At 36.7% G+C, this 23,243-nt stretch overlaps 1 protein-coding gene across 1 annotated transcript; it reads left to right on the forward strand.

Moving 5' to 3' along the window:
* The first annotated feature begins 278 nt into the window (after positions 1-278).
* On the forward strand, positions 279-22,573 carry LOC145987918 (tetraspanin-7-like). The gene is made up of 5 exons (XM_083122776.1): positions 279-589; positions 8,589-8,777; positions 14,831-15,001; positions 16,526-16,738; positions 21,474-22,573. The coding sequence occupies exons 1-5, from the start codon at positions 527-529 to the stop codon at positions 21,540-21,542; spliced, it is 705 nt and encodes a 234-aa protein (XP_082978902.1). The 5' UTR covers positions 279-526; the 3' UTR covers positions 21,543-22,573.
* Positions 22,574-23,243: the final 670 nt, after the last annotated feature.

Here is a 23,243-nt window from a genome sequence, read left to right on the forward strand (position 1 = left end):
GCTTACATGAAAAATGCTTAAATCTTCGACGGGGTAGGAGATGACCTTAATTAATTTCATCATATCATCAGTGATCCTCATCGACGCGTTTTACCAAAGTTGGCAGAAAAGTGAAATCAACAAAGCAAACTTTCATACTTGTTCCAGTCTCTTAAACTGCTTTTGGATTAAATCACGGAAATCAAAGAGAATACCATCCTCCGTCTAACATCAGTGATAATTTTCTAGTAACAGTTGGCAACACTGTAGCTCGTTCCGGCCAACTCGTTCCAGCGGCTTATTACAACACAGCTCGTAGTCCCAACCTCGCGGACAGATGTTCGTGTCCCGCGAAATTCGACGTTCTCGGCAGAACAGGCGGTTTACCTGCACGCTGAAAGTGCAAAACGTGAACATCGCAGGGGGAATCGATATTTGAGCAAAAAACAACGAACCCCTTCGCTGGCGGAAGCCGTACATCAGCTGAATCTTTCCACGAAGGATTTCCTTTGAGCAAGTTGATGATATCGTTTCTCTACATGCAGAAATGGAGGGTTGCAGCGTTCCCTATGCCAAGTACATACTCATGTTCTTCAACGCCATTTTTCTGGTAAGTGTTCTTTTTCTTTTCACTAGAGCCCGGAAGTTTGGCAAACTGCATTTTATTCCCACTGAATTTATTGTTGGTACACTTTTTTTTGGTAATATTTTAGATTTTTTTTTCTTTTTGCCTATTTGTACCCCACTGCGTGTTTTTAATTTTAATGCTTTTTTCTTGGCATTTTCAATGAAATTTCAGAATTTTTAATGTGTGTGTATATATATATATATATATATATATATATATATATATATATTTTCTTTCAAAAACATTTATTACCACATTATGGTGTTGCCAGCTTCAATTACAAGGCTGAAAAAAAATGGGCGAACCACTTATAGCATCAATGAAAGTCTTGGAGGAATCGGTGCATCATCTGGTTGAAGCACCAGGGGGAAAAGTTACCCGTTGCAGAATGTAATGAGTGCAAATGTGGAATAGGAATAATTGAAAACATTTTGTGATATTCTTAAAGGTGGAAATTCTTCTCTTGGTATAAATTCGGTTACAAAAGCCTGTTTCATGCATGCTCCCATGGGCGTCCGGAAGCGGGGAAAAGAAGGGCGTGCCCCCCCCCCCTAAAAAATATAAGTCAACCAAAATATAATTTCATTTTAGCCAAAATAATATGTGTTAATTATTGCATGATCACCATAAATTCAAATTTAAGCAATGTTTTTTTTTTAGGGAACAGCACTATTTTTGGAGAAAATGCGCCTTGTTTGCCCCCCTGAAAAACAATACCTTCCTTGCCCCTCCCTGGAAAAAATCCTGCGGACGTCCATGCATGCTCCAGTTACTTTTCTCGAATTAGAGAGATCATTTTCTTTTACAAAAGGTCATTCTTTCTGACGGACGGATATCTCTGAATGTATTTTTAAAAACTACTGGTTATGCGTATTCAAGACGAAAAAGGATAGTTAGTAACTCATATGTAGATTTTAACTCTTTGAATGACTTGGAATTTGCCATTTTTTAAACTTTATTATGCCTATTTTCTTATTTTTTGTGGTGTCTGTTTTCCACATTATAAATGAGTTTTTGCCTGTTTATTTTAACCAAAATAAATGCCTCAACTTCCGGGCTCTAGTTTTATCACACTGGTTTCTCCACCACTTCTACCATTACCCTAATAGAAATAGACTGATAGTTATAGCTAGTATGTAAGGACGTATGGGGTCCGGACCCCCCCCCCCCCTCGAAAGACTTACCAAGTACTAACACAAAATAATGAAATGTACTTTTCAGCATAATACTGTACTCTATTGCACTATAATGGATGGTAATTTATTTCGTATGAATTTGGAAGGCAAGGGTTATTATTATATTTATTCATTTATTATTATTGTTATTATTTGGATTATACTGCTTTGAAGAACAGTACCAAAGAAGATTTATGCACACTACTACTTATGATAACATACATAAAATATTAATCAGGAAGTTTACTTCTGGTCAACTGGATTATTCGATAAATATTGAATTCTATATCTATTTGACATTAATTTACCTAGTTTTTTATACAACGTTTGGCGATCTTAAGTACATGCAAGCTCGATAATAAATATATGATGTTATATCTATATTCTCATACCATCTTTTTACGTATTCATGTGATAATAAAAATGCAGTATTAATAAATTTACATATTTTAATTAATATTTAATAAAATTATAAGCTAATTTTAATTTAAACATCTATATTATTATTGACACACTTTGTTCGCCCACTCCCCAGAAATAAATTTCTAGATACGTGCCTGCCAGTAAGGTACCTGAAAAGTTTGAAGGGGGAGGGTTCAGTAACTTCTATTGAAACGGATTTTAAACAATCAGGATCCAAGGGTTAATAAGTATCAACTAGCGAGGGAATTCCTCATCATCCCCATTACAAATAACGTGCCCTGGTTACAGCTAGTGCAAGTGATGTATCTACACTCCTACACACCCTAAATGGCCTCAACACCCACCTAAATTTTTCAAAAAAAGGCTCAATTAAGGGTCATTTTTGCTGAAAATTTACCTTCCCTGGCCCCGGGGCGCTGCATTCCGGGACGATAAACCTGGGCTTCAGGTGTAGAGAAATACAGTGCGCCCAGTCTCAATAGCGCCTGGATTTTCAAATCCAGTTCTAAAGATTTTTCAAAAAATAATTCAAGTTCACTTGTGGAAATTTCCATTGCCTTTACCATAACCAGTACAGCATGTCTCTTTTCTAATGTTTGTGTGTTTTATGTATCACGTGTATCATTAAATTATAATAATGAACATGCCATTATATATATAAAGGTTTGCACTGTCGCTACTCGAATTTTAAAATCTGCAGCCATATGGTAAAGTCAGACCCATACTGGAAATGTATTGCATAGTTATTCATGCTGTTGCCTGTTAAGCCTTCTTTGGAAAACCACTCCTGCTTTCAATCCAATCTTGTTTTAATAAATTAAATTAAAGATTCTAAGATCACACTTCGTACTTGGATTCAGGGCTTTCTACTGTCTTCTTGGATACTGTGAGAAGAGAACGGGTTACGTTTAGTTCTTAGGTTAGTCTGGTCAAGTCTAAGGCTCTTATCATTAAAATAACGTCCTTAGATACTTCCAACGTCTGACTGAAGTGACGTCACCTAGTGCAGTTCGAAAGCGCCTAGTACGCGAGCAATCGAGACCACAGTTCGGAGCACGGATCGTTGCAGGCTTGATCACGTTGTTCATTTGTTTTGAAATCACTGAGGTAGAAAGCCAGCAACACAGGTTAAATATACGTAATAGGCCAGCAAGTTGTTGTTTGAAGTACTTCGAATGTGTGGAAATGTATGTATAAGAACATTTGGAAATGTAACTGATTTCTAAGGTGAAAAACAAGTGTTTAAAACGCGGGGAAAACAATGTGTCGTCAGTTCTATCTACTGATCGTATTTGGCGCTGCAGTCGAAGTGCAATTCGAAAGACTTTCACTTCCGGTCCACGACTTCAAGACCGTACTGCAAGACCATTCTCGGATGGGCATGGTAGCTAATTGCTGTAACTTACAGGCTCTAAATCACAGAAAATAATATTATTTTATTAATATCGGTAGAATTTCACCATTCGAATTACATGAACTTTCCCCAGATATCTCATGGGGGGGCAAGTACCCCCTATGACCCCTCCATGTCGGTGCTCATGAATATCATGGCAAATACATACAACATTACGTATTCCCCACACCTTTGAGTTTGTTTCTCAACCTCACTTTATGCACAGTAAGGCTAACACTGGACGTACAGTTTAAAGATGAATCCGAACCACTACGTGCCTCCATCGGTTATCGAACCCGAGTCCCCTTGATCGATTACGTATTCCTCATACCTGAGCTTAACCCACTTCTGTTCACGATTGTACAAGAGTTGCCCAAGCACAACACACACACACACGTGCTTCAAGAAAGGCTATTAATATTATTATTTCATGTGTGTTCCCTAGATTCTTTGGGATCATCAACTTTACCGTGATACCCATTGATTGGACGCTATATTTAAAAACACGATATCCGGAAATGGAGAGTTTCATTCGATTCCTCGTACACGACACGGAAACGTCCACAACAATACACAACTATTGATCCGAGCGTTATGGCACAAAGTTGCGTTTTAGAGCAGCACTGTCAACAAGCCCAATTGTTTCGTAGCGTGACGTATGCTAAGATCAATACACAGCGTTCCTACACCATTACGCTCTGGTCTCTATATCGAGCGGGAGGAATAATGAACTAATGTCATTACAAAATGTCACGTGGGCGAATTGGTATGTGACGCAAGAGCAACTAAAAACAAGGAAATGAACCCACATCAGCTTGCATTGTTGATACTGAGGACTTTTACAGCGCCTTACTGACCTACATGCAGAGCGGTGTGATGGGAAATTGATAACACACGCAATGCTGTTATATTTTCAGAGAAGAGCAATTCTATGGAGGGAAAGGGGAGAATGAATGCACCCGTTGGGGGTGCAAGGCACTTTCTGCCCCCTCCCCCTCATCCGAAATGTACGTAGAGGGACAGATATTACATATATTTAGTAAAATATTGTTTGTGCCAACCTTGCTCCCCCGCCCCAAGAAAAAAAATATTTGGTTCGTTTCTTACGGCCCCCAGCGAAACGCGCCATATTAACTTACCTACATTTTACGATAGATGGTGCATATTCAAAGCTGTCACCTTTAAAAAATTGCTTGGTGCGCTAGACATTTACCTTCTTCGCAAACAGAAGAATGATACATCAGTTAATTTTCCTTTCCAAAATTCTAAACAAAAAATTCGATTTTTCCTCTCCTCTCCAAAAGTTGTTATGTCCCCCATCCAAAATTGCGATCAAGAAACAAACTCATTTCCATTCCCCGCACCCTTACAAAATCCTCAGAAATGGCTCCCCTGCAAAGAATGGGTAGCATGTATAAATTATACAAGGCCATACACCGGGACTATTTACCAAACATCCTCAATTAAAACTAAATTTAAAAGACAACATTCTTACTTACAATAGGCTATAGATCTACTTAATTTTTCTATTTAAATAATTTTTAAACACACACGATATCTCTCTCTCTCTCTCTCTCTCTCTCTCTCTCTGTATGTATATATCAGGGTGACTTGTTTTTAGATATATTCCCTGAAAGGGGTTAAAGTAGAGACAATTTGCAATATATTTGACCATATGATACCCCGTCCGAAAATTAGTAGTTTTCGAGATAATCGAATTTCTATTGTTTATTCAAAAAATGACAATTTTCCATATAAAAAGATGAATTGAGAAAAACAGCTCATTGTACGGCACATATTTCAGCGTTTTCTGATAGCTAAATATGTGCCATACAATGAGCTGTTTTTTCTCAATTCGTATTTTTATGTGGAAAAATGTATTTTTTTTAAAAAAAAAAAAACAATAGAAATTCGATTATCTCGAAAATTACTAATTTTCGGACGGGGCATCGTATGGTTAAATTTATTGCAAATTGCCTCTTCTTTAACCACCTTCAGGGAATACATCTAATTACAGGTCACCCTGTATATATCATTATATACATATAAACACACAAATAAAATTTTATTTGGGATGTAAAGGGTGATCATTTTTGAAGACAGCGAAATATCAGCCTCTCTTCAACGTGGAGGGCATTTTATAGACTAACGACGCTCTGGCGTTTGGACTCACAGGGAATGTGACTTGTGTTGTGTTCTATCCATGTGTGTATGTATGTGAGTGTCCTTTCCTACATTTCATGTGGAGTAAGAGTGAACATGGAAAGAGAGAGTAGAGAAATAGGAAAAAAATTAATGAAAGGAAGAAATTGTGAAAATGAGATATAATTAAAGAGCAAGGGATAAATCGAAACAAACGAGAAAAGAAAATATAGAATGGAGAAGAGAAACAGGGGACGGACAGGGGAGGGAAATCTCTGCTGACGTTACTAGTTCGTACGCCATGCTTTCAATCCAACAAATGCAAAAAAAAATAAACCGCACAACTTTCTGAGGTGTCGGCTCAGATGGGGTGGAAAATAGTTCTGGCTGGCTTCCAGATAGATATCGTAGTCACGGAAACATCGAAAGCAGGACTTCGGAAGTCGTTAAACCAGAAGGATCTCCTTTCGCCAGCGAGCACTTGGTAATATGAAGCACGCGAACGTTTTCCGTTTGACCTTTCGGGAATAAGGCAATGACGGTGAACAAATGGTGCGGCTGACATTTCGTGGATGCGGCAGGAACTTGGAGGATGTCACCTACTGTGCCCTTTTAGCAGGGCCGGTCCTAATTGGGTACGGAGCCCTGGGGTATACAATATACGCGGGGCCTACAACAAAAGATTTTCAGGACTGACAAAATTCAGACTTTTTATTCCTTAGACTAAAGTGTAAATGTACTTCATTCATTTCTTGTTTTAACTCCACTTTGTGCACAGAAAGGTTAATCGGGACTGGACCTACAGTTTAAAGTGGGATCCGAACCATTATGTGCCTCCACCGGGTATCGAGTCCAAGATCCGTTGATTACAAGGCGACGGATTTAGGTAAAAGTAAATCTCCCCGTGCCCATACCACCGTGCCATGGAGGCACATTTTAGGGAATGGCTGGCCCCACACACTCTCGATCTCGGCCATTTTGGAGGGGGAGCCAAGGCCGGAAAAATTCCGACCTTTGATCACCCATCCCGGGAATCGAACCCTGGTCTCCCGCGTGGTAGTCAGACGGCATACCGACTATATATATATTTTTTTTTAATGGAAGGCTCATAAGTTGAAGACTTTCCCATACATGATACTCATATCAATCAATCTGTAATCACTTTTTCATTCTGAACAGACGAACACAAACATCCATGTCATAACCGGGATTAGAATCCGGGACCCCTGGTGCTAACCATTACGCCACGGAGGCCGGCTGACTAGACCACCGCGGCTTGCAATATAAACATAACTACCATTAATTTACATATTAAACATTATCATCTAATAGCAATAAGTAGAGCGTTGAAGGTTAAAACGAAGAATTAAGAGAGGATAATAAATGTTTCTAAATTATTGTTTCTTTTTATTTCCGATGTGCGACGTTCAGAGGCGCAACAACGAATTTTTGTCTGGGGAGCCAAGTACCAGGATAAACGTACCAGTAATAAAAATAATAACAACAACATTAATAATGGCATTATTATTATTATTACTAGTGGTAGTAGTAGTAGTATTACAGACGTGATTATCCTCATAAATTACGCAAAGGGGGGAGGGGGTAGAAGTCGGTGCTAAAGCATTTGTTTAGAACAAACTATTTGAAATATTTTTCCAACACCGTCAATTTCACATTAGCTAATAATGGAAAACAAGTACACAAACCCTATTTTTGAATGGCAGAAAATTAATGATAAATGCATTCCGAAGAAGCGAGCAAGAAAATTTTACGAAATGTATTTTTATTGGGATAAAATATGAAATCGAGGAAGGTAAATGCTCCTCTGTGCCCCCCATGCAGGTGCCCTTGGCTGTCGTTGTCCCCCCCCCACCCCCGCCTAGAATTGACTTCCGTCGAAGTTTGGAGGGGCAATGCTCCCTGCCTCCCTGTGGTTGCGCCACTGGCGACGTTCAATATCAAACTATTATCTTACATATCAAAATGGCAATTTTTGATCATATCCAGTAACATTCTTTGCCATAAATTGCATTTCTTTACTTTTCACTGAATCTTAAAGCAGAAGTTCAATACAAATTGTAGGGCAGACTGTATACAGCTCCCTTTATATTTATTAGTACAAAATTATCTGAAACTTGATATATATTATAGATATTTCCCGTAGTCACTTAAAATGTATAGGCTACATCTTCGAATTTGATGATAAGTGAACTTTCCAATTAAATATTGAGAATGACTAAGCGAATGGAATTTCGTGGAGGCATCATGATGAATTGTTAGAAATTACCGTAACATAAACAATATTCTACCCTTAAAATTTAGCAGTTAATTTTAAAAAACGAGAGGCACCCGTTTTTTCTTTACATCTTAATATTTTATCATGCAAAAAGATAGATATTCATTATAAATTATAGTTGCGTGTACCATAAATATACTTTTAAATGCTGCATCTTTTTGCTGCCATTAATTAAGGTAACTCTGTAATGGAAGTTAATACTTTAGGAACGGTCCTGTAATTTATTTTACGATAGTTAGATGGAAGCAAAAATTGACGGTCTTAGACTGTCATTTCTCCATCTATTTTAGTTTGGGAAATTTTTTTCGCCACGAATTCGTGGGGCCCTAGACTTGGACCAACTGGGCCTTGTCCTAAGTTTCATCTTCGCATCATCGATACATTTCAGTGCCTTAAACATGAAATAATTTCACTTAATTTTGCCCTCAATCTAATATATTATAGACTCAGGCCTTGCATCTAAGTACGACTAGTTTTGTCGTTCATACACTTCTAAGTACTAAAAATCTTAGGTTCTCTCAGTAATTATTGTATTTTTGTGATTTTTTTTAGATCATTGCAATAGGCCTCATTGCTGCCGGATCATGTGTCATAGATGAGCTAAAGGACTACCACTTCTTTCTGGAGAATGAGATCAAAGCGCCTCCCATACTCATGATATTCGTCGGGCTCATGTCGCTCGCAGTCGTGGGATATGGAGTTTACAGCACCCTGTCAGAAGACTACAGCAAGTTGCTAATTGTAAGTATTTAATGCTAACTTTCTCAGTCCTCTGCATTTAGCTTATTGAGACATTTTGTCCTCATATATTATAAGTCACGGTGGTCCAGACGGGGTGGGTGATTTTTCCAGCAATATCCTTGCATGGATGGTCCCTGGGGTTCACCCACCCTCTAATAAATAACTGCCTGAAAGATACATGTGCCCGAAGCGTGTTGCTGATCACACCGCCATAATGCCGAGAGTGTGAATGTGTTGTACTATGGGTGCGAAATCATTTAAAATTACACACACACACACACACTCACATAATATGTAGGAAATATTATGATATACATATTTACTATATTCTTATTACATATGTGCGTCCACCAGTGCGTAGCTATTTGTTTTAGAAAGAGTTGGATTTATTGTTGACAAGAATTAATTTAAGTTACTGCTCCGTGACTAGGCTTACCATACGTCCGGGATTATCCCGGACAGTCCTGGCTTTTTTAGTGCTGTCCGGGGTGATGTCCGGGATTGCAAAATGTCCGGGGTTTTGAGAATCTGAACATGAAAATACGAGCTACCGGTATTGAATATTCACCACCAGGATTTATGAGAAGGTAATTCAAAACCAACAGGTTCAAGTTATGAAGAAGTACCAGATACTATTGAAGAGAAGTGGCAAGCAATTTTTAATGTGTTTCAAAAGACTGATGTTTCATGTACCAACATTTCTAAAATAGTTGAGTTTGCTATGTCTTTGCCTGGAACATCTGCTCCAGTTGAGACAGTATTTTCAATTATGGGGAATATTTGGCCTGCAGAAAGAGGTAGACTTCTAGTATCCACTGTTAAACATCTGCTGAATGTTAAAATTAATTCAGAACTTTCATGTTGTGAATGTTATGATGTTATTAAAACAAACAAGCCATTTCTGAAGAACGTCTTGTCTTGTGAAAAGTACAATTGAGTCAACTAACAGATAATGCTACCTAGAACAGAGAGGTTTCCTAAATATCAGAAAATGTATTATTCAATTAAACATTTGAAAATTAATCGATTGATTTTAGAAAATAATGTTAATATTTTTTCTTTTTCAATTTATGGTTTAATGTTGCAATAAAATGTTAAGACTTTTAAGTCATTTCAATTTATTTTTGTAAAAAAAAACTGAAATTCAGAAGTAACGAGTTGATCGCGAATATGTCCTGGGTTGGGCCCAAAAAAAATATGGTAAGCTTCTCCATGACATAATAAGTATATTGCAAAATCATGTAGCAGTTTAAACTAAGTTTACTGTTATTTTAATGTAATTATGTAGGTATTAAACAACTGCATACCTACAATCCCCTCCCCCTATATGTGCTTTCGTGTAATGGTGCAAAGTGCACGAGGAACTTTACCCTACAATAAACGTGGTCTTTAACAGTAACACTTAAAGTATTTTAAAAATTCGGCTCTGATTCTTCGTCATTAAAACGTTAAATGTATATCATGATCATGTTTTCAATAGAGGAAAGGTGTAAGTAGGAGAAGCAGGGTAGTAAAATGAATTAATTTGAAAATTATTAGTGTTTTTAATTGCATTAAGGTGTAAATGTCTGTGAATGCGTATAATTTGCACACTTCACCAACAAAAATTACTAGCATCTATAGCCTACGAATATGCTTCAGAGACAAGTAAAGTCCAAATTTGCTAAATTTTTGAAGCGTCACACACGTAACATACTTTTGTTTATGCTTTTCATGCATTCAGCCTATGTCATCATACTCAAGTTTTTTTTTTTCATTTGTTAGCAGACACCAGGAAGTAGTTAATAATTTTATAAAATCAGTTCATTACGGATATTTTAATCCAATCTCACGTCTATAATCTTAAATTTTGTGTGTAAAATGTCACGCAAATAAAAATGTTGGAATGCCCAAAATAGCCAATTTTCGAACTGAATTTAAATCTATAATATCGGAACACGGGTGAGAGTATTGTTTTCCCTCGGTCGCTTGATTATAAATTAATCGGTAATAAATAACACTATGAAAACCACATTCACATTACACCTATGTTCACGCAAACTCAAACAGATTACTTCCTCATGAGCTCTGTTTGGTAAACCCCCCTCCCCCCTCACCCAAGAACATCTACGCTTGTTCATCGTTGTCACCGCGCCACGAGCCAGATCAAATGGCCGGAAGTCTGACTTCTCGAAAACGACGAACACAACACACCTGACTAGCGGTAGGAGAGACGAATAAAGTGCACACCCAACAGCAAAATCACTTATTTACTGATTTCAATAAGCATTCCACGAATCACGATAATAAATAAATAAATAAATAATAATACAAATTACCGCGTGGACTTGGGCCCCACAGGCCCATATAAGTTGGTGCCACATCGCAACAGATGTACATTTCGCGAGAAGAGTTCCGATTAACAATAAAAATATGTTTTCTTCTTTAAAGAATTATCAACATTTCACTTTGCACCTACAAATACGAGTATCCCTTGTCCAATCCGAAAAATTCGTGTACAACGTAAGCAACTCAATATCGCTAAACATGATCGTTTTAAGGCAATCTTTTCTTCTCTTTATCATACTAACACCTTTTATCACATTTTGTTCCCATGGACGAGTTTAAAAGTAGGTCATGTACAGTACAAAAATGCGAAGATGCACTGGTAAATGTATCACGAGAATATCTACCGTGGCTGGTGACCTTGTATACTTTTACATTGTATTACTGACTAATTCCGTTGAAAATAAAGTGTTAAGTCACAGACAAATCCTAAATACTTCTTAAAAAGAAATAAAGTACTTCTGGTAGTGTGAACTTAATAAACGTACTTCAGTAGCGCCAATTCCTGCAGGAACAATTTCACTTTCAAAACAAACGTTAATAATGCAAGCATATTTATATACAACTTGTAAGCAACGTGAAACATTCGAAGTGATGTTACTCACCAATTTTCCAGGCTGATTTTTCTCCCGCAACTGGCAAGTCAGAAAGAGTAGACTGTTCATTTTTACCGTGGTTGAAATCGTGCGTTCGGCTGCTACAACTGAAATGCTAATCTGTCGTATATTTTTCGTGTAACTTTACATAAAACAAACCGAATTAACCCGTCTCATTGTGTCTCACTATTGCTCGCTTTTTCTAAAATTGTACATAAAAAGTATCATATCATTTTATGCTTTACAATGTTACTACTGTCGACGTGATTTATTTTAGCAGTGAGGGTGGAAATTGTTTTTGTACGCACAGTTCATTCACCCTTCCAATATATCTGCTAAGGTCAGTTTCACTGACATGATTTTAACTGATGTTCTCTTCACATTTTCTTGAATTTAAGACAAACTTCTTCGGTGAATAAAATACACGATACAAAACATGACTTCACAACTAACTGAACATAAACACTCAAAAATTGTACAAAATCGGTGTATTATGCACAACAAATTGCAGGACTCGATCGCAACGTTGTTCGAATTCACACCAGCGCCCCTCGGCGGATAAAGGTGCAACTTATCAACTTGCACAAATGACCACAAGGGTGCGTCTGATTTGACTGTGATAAAAATTGATTCTTTGCGATCTTTCTTTTTGTGTTTCATTTATGTTTATCAACTAAACAGTTACTGAAAAATAGATCTACAAATAGTAACATACTTTCCTATGTTTTCTGGTTAATTGCAACGTCGAGAATGAATGATAATTGTATGGAATCAATAACAGAACGATCCCAAAGAAACACTCTTGCCTTACCCGAGATCAGGGCCGGATTAAGGTGGGTTCTATTGATGCTGCAGCATTAGGCCCAATAGACCTGAAATAGACCGAGATGAAAGCAGACGAGAATTTTCCGAAAGCTGAACAGTTTTCTTTTGCTATATTAACCTGAAAATAAATCTTAGAATGAAATTTGGAGCCCCAATTTCGGACGCCTAGACACAGCGTTACTTATTATACAGTTACTATTATTCTTTGCGCTGTGACGTAATTATAACGTCGTTGTGTTTATTGTTCACCGAAGATTTCAAGCATCAGGCCCAATTTCGTCTTAATCCGGCCCTGCCCGAGATTAGAACCCAAGGTCCCTGACTTCTCAGTACGACATACTAACCACTATACTATGATGTTATTATCAGATGTTATAGACATGTAATCAGAAAACCTAGAAATATAAACATTTTGTTGCGGTATCTAAAAAGTATACCTTATGAACAGGCTTTTCTTTAGGAATAATATAACTGTAATAACGTGATAAGCAATAATTAATTAATATGCAATTGTGCATAATATATGGAACGAATTAATTCTTTACATTAACTGAAACTTTGTAATAATTTGATTGATGTAGTTTAATTCCAATATAACAGAGTGTCTAACTGTAACTAAATAACTGTGATTTAGATAAACTGACCAAATTTGCAATAGTTATTTTCTGGTAGCTATAACCATAACCAGTGTCGTATTTGAAGGGGAGCTGAGGGGGAACTTCACCCTTCTGGTTGTTAATTATTTACTCTTGAGAGGAAATACTATGTACAATTTAAATAATATTCAGATGCTTCAAAAGTAGTTACCGAAATTTTTTCAGCACTGAATTTTTTTGCAATATCACACTGATTGTTACTACTGAACAAAAATATATTTTTCATACTTAAGTTAAGAACTCTTATTACTCTTATTTTATAAGCTGTATAAATAATAATAATTATAATAATATTTCCTACTGAAAAGCATCGTATTTATAATTGAATCAACCACGAATGAGAACATTTTACAGTATTGTTCACAGTGTGTTCGCAACCATAACCTAACTGTAGACTGTTCTTGCTGCATGATATTTACATGTGACAGGAAACGATGACATCACAAGACTTCTGCATTTCCTGTTTTCACTTTCCTGGTAGTATTGTGATGGTAATCTCTACGAAAATGGAATTTTAAGAATTACACAGCTCAAATCTTAAGTCTCAGATAAAACGATATTGATTTAAATGAACAATTAAATTGTACTTTTATAACGGGTAAGGTGACTCATGCCGAAAGAGATTTCTTAGAAACTACTGAACTTTGACAATGAAACTGTCACCATTACGTTTATACAAATTAGGATAGTTGTGATAAGACACACCACTTTTAGTTATAGAAAAGCAATCATAAATAACAAAAATAAAATAAAATCAAGTCAAATACAAGAGGTACGAATCGTTATGTGCAAGGGTAGGGAAACATATGGGGGTACACTATATTCCTGTAACTCCCCACCCCGTTCTTGCGCCACTGTTTGATGGCCATACGCTTCTTCACGCCTTAATCGAAATTGTGAAAATGATAAGATCAGAATTTCTGTAAGTTTGTCCTCAGTTTCATTTATGCTACTATACTCATTGGTACCATTAATGTTTGTCTTCGAATGTATTTTAAATGTTTTGTATTTCCATAACTAAACTTGTTGTTTTCTGCAAATAAATAGACCTTGTGCACTTTTTTATAATTGACGTCGTGGTATAATTGGGGCGAGAATTATTACTAATAATACTACTAATTCAGCCATCATTAAATTGTTATTATTATTATCGTACATTCTTACCCCATGCACAATAAACAATTTTTAGTTTTAAGTAATGAAAAAACTATAAAGTATTGCTTGTAATATCTTATATTTTTATATTTGTACACAGAAAATCTAATTGATCTAGAAAAGAAGGTTGGTTCAATTTTTGGTAAAATATAGATAACAATGTGGATATATATATATATTTACTAAATTTGGTAGACCTAATTTTGACTCAATTATTTGGGTAACCTGATTTGGAAATAATATGTTTCTAAATTTTAGTTGGGGTGAACAATGTTTATTTAAAGAAATATTTGCATACCAACACCTATTCATCTCTTGCTCCAAACAAAAAAAAAAAAAATTTCTTGTAGCTTATGATGCAATCTGTATATATTTTGGTGGATCTGTATTGAAAATCTTAAGGAGAGTACGAACAAGGAAATGAATTTATTAAACTGCATCACTTTGATTGGTGTTTTGCAGTGTTTGATTTTCGTTCCTTTGTTACTATTTTCAGTTCGCTGTTCTCCTACTGGTTGTGTTCGTGTTCGAGCTGGTGGTCGGTAGCCTGGCTGTGGCGGCTAAGAAGAACTTTTCGGAGCCCTTAAGGGCTGCCATGAAGGACGCCATTACGAACTACAGGAATTTTGGCGACGAGGACATGACATGGGAGAGAGTGCAGTTGTCGGTGAGTTCAATGCACCACTATTGGCCTACTCGTTTCCCTGATGTAAACTCTACGAATAACGCAGAAAATAAACATAAAATTCTGTACACTTGTCTTCGAATGTATTTTAAATGGCGTACGTAGGGGGGAGGTGATGCAGCTACAGCCCCTCCGATTTTTTTGTGAAAATCGAAATCCAAAATGGATACCCGATTGTCTTTGAACAACTTTAAATTTTTATTTGGAAATATTTTATTGTCAATTTCGCCCCTTCCAGAACGCAGCTGTGTAATAGGCTACCTACCATTACGATTCTAACAACATAAGTAGGCATTCACCTTAGGTACAAAATTTGACGTGTGTGAAACTCAGTGTGGTATTTAAGAAATTTCCAGTGGGGGGGGGGATTCTACTGACTGTCTACGGACAGGATAAGATAATGACTTGATGCCATATAACATTTCCCCCATGGATAAAATGTATCAAGCAGAGGGGGGGACACAAGTACCCAGAGGGGGGGAATCCTCCCATCTCCCCTACAAATACCACTCTGGTGAAACTAGGCTACTGGGGCTGTAAGGAAAAGAAGCACAGGTGAGAACTATAGGAAGGTGACAAGGCATTTTTCTGTCCCTCCCAAATATCTCAAAATGAGGCGGAATCATTAGAGTACGCAGGGTTCTTCTCGGGGGGATAGGGCTGGAATGTAAAGGTGGATATTATATAGCTGCGTTCTTGGGCGTCACACACTATAAAATATTTCGTAATTATCCTCTTTAACATTTGTTTCCAAAGTTGTTGTATGACAAAAATGATAATCGAGGTCATATAAAGGTGGGTTTTCATTTATCACTTTGGTTCTTACCTAATTCCTTTGCTACTTTCATTTCAAAATTTTTATTTTCTCAACATTTCTCGAAGGGTATGTAGCCCCATCAGCTCTCTCTTTCGTACGTCAGTGGGCAAAATAGCTTTCTTTATCCCCCAAAATATTCACTCTCTGTCAGCAAAGTATATTTGAAGTGAAAACATCTATTCAGTTAGCGGATGATTTCCGTGAGCCTACACTTCAAATCAGTGTTCCAAATTTTATGTTGACACTTAGACGCTAATTGACACATAATGCCTGAAGTATAGTCGCTAAATTGAAACCTTTGTCGCCAAACCGAAAACTTAGTCGCCAAATTATACCTGTATTAAAAAGAAAAATGTCCATGTATGGAAGAAGGAAATATTATTTTTCAATTTGGTTGCTATAAATAATTATTTTTTTAAAAAAAATGAACAGCATTTGAAATTTATTTCAAACAAGCTGTTTCAAACTTTCATGTTTATAAAAATGAACAAATTGTGTTTCATCATATTGCAAGAAATAGTCCATGCGGCCGACCACCTTGGCAGAGTTGTTATCACAACGCCAGGGGTTTTGGTTTTGAATCCCCGCCTGGACAAGTGTGTTCTTCTTAAGTGTCCATTTCTCAATTTCATCATATGATCACTCAATCAATCAATAGTTAGTCAATGCTGTGTTATTTCCTGTTCCAGCTGGAGTGTTGTGGCATCGACGGTCCGGCGGACTGGAACTCGACCTATCTGCCTCTCTCCTGTTGCCTGGACGACACCACGAGGGTCTGCCTCCATGCCCTGGAGAACTCCACAGACATCTACCAGAAAGGGTGCTTCAATGGGCTGCAGGACCTTGTCTCCTCAAAGGCTGGGACCATCGGTGGCTTTGGGATTGGAATATCTTTCATTCAGGTACAAACAACACTCCATGTTTCCCATACATTGATCATCAAAAATTTCTATATATCATTATGCGCCAGTGTCAGGTGAGTTTTATGTAACTCACGCTATGCTCTGTCCCAGCTAACTGTGGAGCAGGCAATCGAAAACAAGTCTCTGCGCAAGTAGTGATGCGAAACGGCTCCACCAATGAACACGTAAGAGGAACGGAATTGTGTGGAGTGGGGGAAAGCGACTGCAACCTTCCCAGCAGCGTGTACTGCTTCGCTCTGCCCACTCGATTTCCTTCGCTTCTCTGACGCTATGCGCGGCTGTTAGCTGGGACAGAGTATAGTTTTACGCCCGGGGCCTCGTGAAGCGTATTTAACTCACACATCTCTTTATCTTGGAAACCTCGTGGTGCACAGGGAACTCATGTTACCATGCTATAACATACATGTTACGTGAAGAGTGACCTAGTGGACAAAATTTTCCGCATGGTTCGTGAAAATTTTATTTAGTGATGCTGTTATTGTAACAATTAATACGAACAAATTAAAAAGAGTGAATGAAGTGAATAGATGTACGTTAACTACTTTTCTATATATATTTGCCTTTAAATGTCACTTAACCCATTGCCTGCCACTACCTGAGGAATGCTAATTTTTGTGTTGAAACTCTTTTATTTAACTCATTTCTGACTGGAAAAGAAATATTTATTACAAAAATCGAATTTGATATTATAGTAATTATTTTATTGCTTGTTCCCATTATGGAAGCATTGGCGTGATATAGGACTAACACTAGACCATTACATTTCTAATAGGTTTACAGAGTTACTGAGATGTCTACAGAGGAATGATACTATATATAATGTACATACATGATATATGTAAAATGGTACTACACAGTTCACAAAATTGTACATAAGTCAATTGTAATCTATTTATGAGAATGGAAACGCCAAGAGCACATTTTATGTAACATCACGTTACACTTGATACATTTTGTTCTTGTGTTCTTTTTACACAATTTGCATCTGGATTGTTTATTTGCTTGTTCTATGTAATGGTTAACACCATCAAATCGAACATTTTCATTTGTGGGTGCAGACGGACCTGGACGAACTGATGGAATCCATCCTATTTCCTCACTTCTCATAAGCGCTATCGTCACATCTCTAAGGAATACGAGCTGAGGCATTGTGCCTTTGAGGGCTCGGTGAAGTCTCCAAGCTGCAACAACAGCCATATTTAAAGTGTTGCTAAAGAAAGGCCACCACCACTTCTTTCCATTGATACGTGGTCGATATTGACTCAGATAACGATCCAAGAAATCCACTCCTCCCATATGTTTGTTATAGGAATCTACCAAATGTGGCTGCTGAACATAATTTTTTTTATGCTGAGACTTGCAGTATCGTTTAGCAAACCCTACTGGATTTGTCGAATCATAATTTGATGCAAGGCATACTACATGGTTATCATGCCACTTTATGACACAAATGTCTCCAGTAGAACACACACCAGAGGTTCCTCTTTCCTTTTTCTTAATTTCTTTAGTGCCAAGTAAAGGACACTCTCCCAAACGATTTTCTCTGACTGTACCCGAAGCTCTGAAACATTTTGATTTCAGTTCCAATAATAGTTCAGGGGATGTGAAAAAGTTACCGAAGAACAGTTGGTGGCACTCCGGTTTCTCAATGCACTCAATCAATTTCAACACAACCCTTGTGCCCAATGGAACATCGCTTCTGTCTTCCTTTCCAACGTATGGATGGAAATTGAAAGGATAACCATCTGATGAAGCCAAAACCGACAGTTTATATCCAAAACGGACACGCTTCCCACGCATAAACATTTTTGCTGAATGTCGTCCAGTGTAAGGTATCATTTCTTCATCTACACAAATATATTCTGAGAATGTACCAAACTGTTAAAGTTTCTTGCGAAACAAATCCAAAAACATTCTCACTTTTGATAATTTGTCACTTTTATCAATACAATCATTGTTTGAAAGATGAAGATATTTTTTTACATCACGAAATCTACCTCTTGACATACTATTGTGCACTAATGGAATGCTGCAGTCATCAGCTTTGCTCCAGTATAAATCTTCTTGTGGTAGCGAGTGGTATCCAATGAAAAGAATGATCCCCAAAAACTTCTTCAGATCACGAGCATCGATCTGAAAGTTGACATTGTTCTTTTGTTGTGCATATTAAAATTGTATTACCTTCTCAAGTCCCTGTGGTTATCATCTAGAAGATATCGCATAATTTCATCATCAAAATATCTCTTGAATAATTGATACGGTGTTTCGCAGCTTAGTTCCGGATGATTATCATTCAAATTTGGGAGACTTGCACCAGGAATGTGTAACACTTCACTTGCTTTTGTCCAATTTAGGTTCCGTTTCTTTCGCCTTGGTACGTAGTCTTCATTTTCGAAACTTGTAATTTCATCTTCGGTGGTATGAACTAGAACTTCACCGGCAATGTCTTCAGGAACAGTGTCCAAAAGTTCATTATCATCAATGTTCTCTTCATCCGAAACAACTGCAGGCTCGGGAGGCAAACACACAATGTCTACATTAGATCCAACTTTATCACTGTCTAAAGAGTCTAAGTAGTCCAAGGCCTCTTGCGTAGTAAGAAACTTTCGAGGCATTGTCGAATTTAATCAACGCACAACAAACAAAAGCGCACTCGTCAAGAGCGGACAACAGAACAAAACATGTCAGTCTCACATGAGAGAGCAACTTCTAGTGCCACAGGTTGGTGGTTCCAGTAAATTCACAATTCAAGCCAACGTAAGCAAAATGTGACGATATTATGGTTTAGTGGAATATTTTTTAAAAAAATCAATGTGTAGAACAACTTTCCCCCCAAAATTGAAAAAAATATTATTTTTTAACCACAGGGACTTGAGAAGGTAATACAATTTTAATATTTTATTTACTTCATATACAGTTGATATAAAATGAAAAAAATACATATTTCAATGCGGGTGAGAGAGAAAAAAATATGTTCCCATAATGGGAACATTGGCACCTAATGGGTTAAATCTGACAAGTATACAAAAAACATTTTCACTCATGAACTGTTTTCAAGTTTTTCCGACTGTGCGTTTGGCCTTGAATTATTGCTGGCCAGCTCCTCGAACGATATCGATACAACACGGCAGAGTCACGTTACAAATAACAAAACACTCAATGTTCAGTAAAAAAAATAAATATCATGTGAGTCAAATATAACTGACGTGGCGTGCATGCGTAATAATTGATTCTAGCGCCGCGTGAGTTGCATATGACTCACGCACATTACATAATTAAAAATATTTTTTCTCATATAATCATAGAGAAACATATTGCTTTCAACTTTTTTATTATATTCTCGTAATAAAACATCGTGGCCCCAGATACTTTTTTTTCTACTGTGGCAGTCAACTTGTTAACCCTACCTTACCCAAGGGGGTTTCTAGGCTCACCACCTCCTATTTTTCGATTTTTCAACTGTGAATATTTGCAAGAAATTGAAAACAAATTACATTGTATCCTAAGTGTGTTCTCACTGTTTCTGTATTACACTTGTTCATAAAATCATAACGATAACGTATACAGTCAGCGGCAATAAAAATAGGACACCTACATCCTAAAATTCTCGCATCCCTGCATTATGTGTGTTGCCTAATTCTACGGCGATGAGTGAATTTTAATAGCAAATTTCCAATGACAACAAATCCACTCATCGCCGTAGAGTTAGGCAACACACACAACGCCTTGCAGGGAAGCGAGGATTCCAGGATCTAGGTGCCCCTTTTTTATTGCCGGTGACTGTACGTACATAGGAGGCAAAATTTACTTAGTGCACCTGTCAGCCCCTTTATGTCTCGGAACCTGTGTTTCGACACGACTCTCTTTCCTGTAACAGTGTACAATTGGTTGCTAATGATGGTAATTTTTGTAATTATTATAATTACTATACAACTGCACGTATATAAACAAAAAAGCATTTATATTCATTAAACATACACTTGCAATATCGTGCTGCAAGTTTACTGAATGATAAAGTAGTGGTTTGATTGTACAGGTTCCGTATGTTGAGTTGTTTTTTTGCAGAGAAGTTAGTTGGTACTTTTTGTTAATTCATAGCACTTGTGTGTTTCTGATTTAAGTCAGTTCCTCAGCCAAAATTGTCTATTAAAAATGGGTGTTAAGTGTAAACAAAGGGATAATACTTTAGATTAAATAAAACAAACCGGAAGTCCTTGAGAGCTTGAATTAGGAGAAAAGAAGTTTCATTATATAAAGAGCTAATTGGTTTCTATGTATTTTCATTTATGGAATAACTCAGTTACTGATTGACAGTTGAGGTTCATATTTTTGTTGTCTAAAGCCTGTCAGGCAAAAATTCTAATTAAACCTCATATTAATATAGCTCTTACGTATGTTTTTCGGCTTAAATCTTACATTACTAGTCTTCCACTGCCTTAATTGAGTTAAAATTCCATGCTTGGTTATTGGACCGACTTTACTTGTATTCCTTGTTCCCTCATTTAAAGAGGAATATTTCTAAAATTAAATAACACTAAATTTCATACAATAAGAAGCTGGGCATAGTAATTAGTGCAAAATGTTTACTAAAGCAATAGGAGGGGTTTAGAGCCGTTAAACCCACTCCTAATATATATATATATATATGTGAATATTGGGTATATAATCCCTAGTATTGCAGACAAATTATGTATTTTCACAATTGTTTTTTCAGGTGATAGGTATAGCATTGGCGCTATACATGGCATCAGCTAAGAAGAGAGAGCCGCCGATTGAAAGTTAGTAAAAACGTTAACAAGATCAACATTATGACGCCAGCAGTGCTGTTGTACAGTATTTTCTATCTTACTTGTATATAAATATAAAGAGAATCAGTGGCGGCGCCAGAGAGGGAGAAGAATAAGAAATACTAGAAAAAGAAGAGCTTTTTTAGCCCAAATATGCATATTTTGTATTTCCTGCCTCCCCACTATTATTCTGGATTCGTCAATGAATAATGGATATTTTTGACAGAAAAGGCAATATTCCTATGTTTTTGTTCACGGAAAGATTTGCAATTCTCTGTTATTGTGACATTCACAAATTCTGCAAATTTTGCTTGAAAATGTTGCACCACACTTAGTGGGAGAAATGTGTGAAGAGAGGCCATATTGTTGTCACACTATGTTCGTTCAATATTTACATCTCCTTCTTTGTCGTGTGAACATGTGAAATCCGAAGAATAGAAAAGTTATCCCATCCAATTAGTGCCTGATTTACATCAACTGTCGAAGAATGAACACAGATAATTGTTATGAAGTGACTGTTAAGGAGTAAACAATTTAAAATTATTTACGATCGTTGCAGTATTGAAAGTTTAAGTAAAGAGTAAAGAGAAACGTTTCATTACATAAATGTATATCTGTTGTAATAATAAAGATTTATTGGTTCGTGTTCAGTTTTTATTTCGAATGTTTCTTGCAGCTTGGAAAACGCTATTTTGGTATTATATCTCCAACTCTATCAGCTGAAATGGATATAAAGTAAAAGTACAAACGATGTAATTACTTGCTTAATGTTTCAAATATTTATATTGTCTCAAAAATCACTATATTGTTACATAAAAAATTTAAACAATTCTAAGGTTTGAAGCAAACACATATTTAGTTCTTTTTCAGAACAAGTTTCATTAAATTAAACATTTAAAATGGAAACCTTGATGTATAATTTTAGAATGTTTTATGGTTGTTTCGAAATATATAAGAATATTAAGCGTTAATTGTTATATATTGTACATTTTTTTAGAATCCAATAAATATTCGTCATTGGTTTGAAAATAAACAGTAGAAGGACATTTTCTTTCATGTTTGTGGATATTGATTTGGTAAATAAAGCCTTGACCAAAAAACTAACAACCACTGAATGTTTCTTATTTCCACTGGAAATTTTAGGACACTGCAGTGCACTGCTAGAAAGAATGGGCAGTGTTGCTGGTTTTGGTCGAGCATAAATAGCTTCAATTCAAAACAACATATAAGCAGATTGCCACATACGTTCAATACACCTGCAGTTACTTGCGTTTATGTCTTGTTCAAAAGTGTCGCAATCAGTTCTGAAACGATAAAGTCTAGCTTTGGTTGCGAAATTTAGTTTGCAAGTGACGCTTCTGTACCCTCCATATTGGAACGAATTACGACCAGGACGACATCTGTTTTCAGTTGAATATTTACAGTAGCTACTCGTAAATTTGCTGACGTCCAAATATAACTCGCTCACAAAATACATAAATGCATTATGCAAGAATGCCTTTTCGTGGACGATGGACGTTAAATTATGCATTCCGATTTGCGCGAGCGGAAACATTCGTAGACAGTGTTGCTAACTTTAACACTTTATCATCAGTTGCTAGCTTTTGTCTTTCTACCATCAATCCGCCACCACATGATATTCATGACCTAAGACATGTGGGCGGGGATGATATAACCATCATATCTTAACCTACTGT

The sequence above is a fragment of the Lepisma saccharinum genome, chromosome 1, assembly GCF_977018435.1.
Source record: "Lepisma saccharinum chromosome 1, izLepSacc3.1, whole genome shotgun sequence".
Classification (NCBI taxonomy): domain Eukaryota; kingdom Metazoa; phylum Arthropoda; class Insecta; order Zygentoma; family Lepismatidae; genus Lepisma; species Lepisma saccharinum.

Bases quoted from the DNA above. Each gene is read 5' to 3' on its own strand.
- LOC145987918 (XM_083122776.1), top strand. From the start codon at position 527: ATGGAGGGTTGCAGCGTTCCCTATGCCAAGTACATACTCATGTTCTTC. The intron at 8,778-14,830 runs GTAAGTATTTAA...TACTATTTTCAG, and splicing joins ACTACAGCAAGTTGCTAATT to TTCGCTGTTCTCCTACTGGT. The intron at 16,739-21,473 runs GTACAAACAACA...TTGTTTTTTCAG, and splicing joins TTGGAATATCTTTCATTCAG to GTGATAGGTATAGCATTGGC.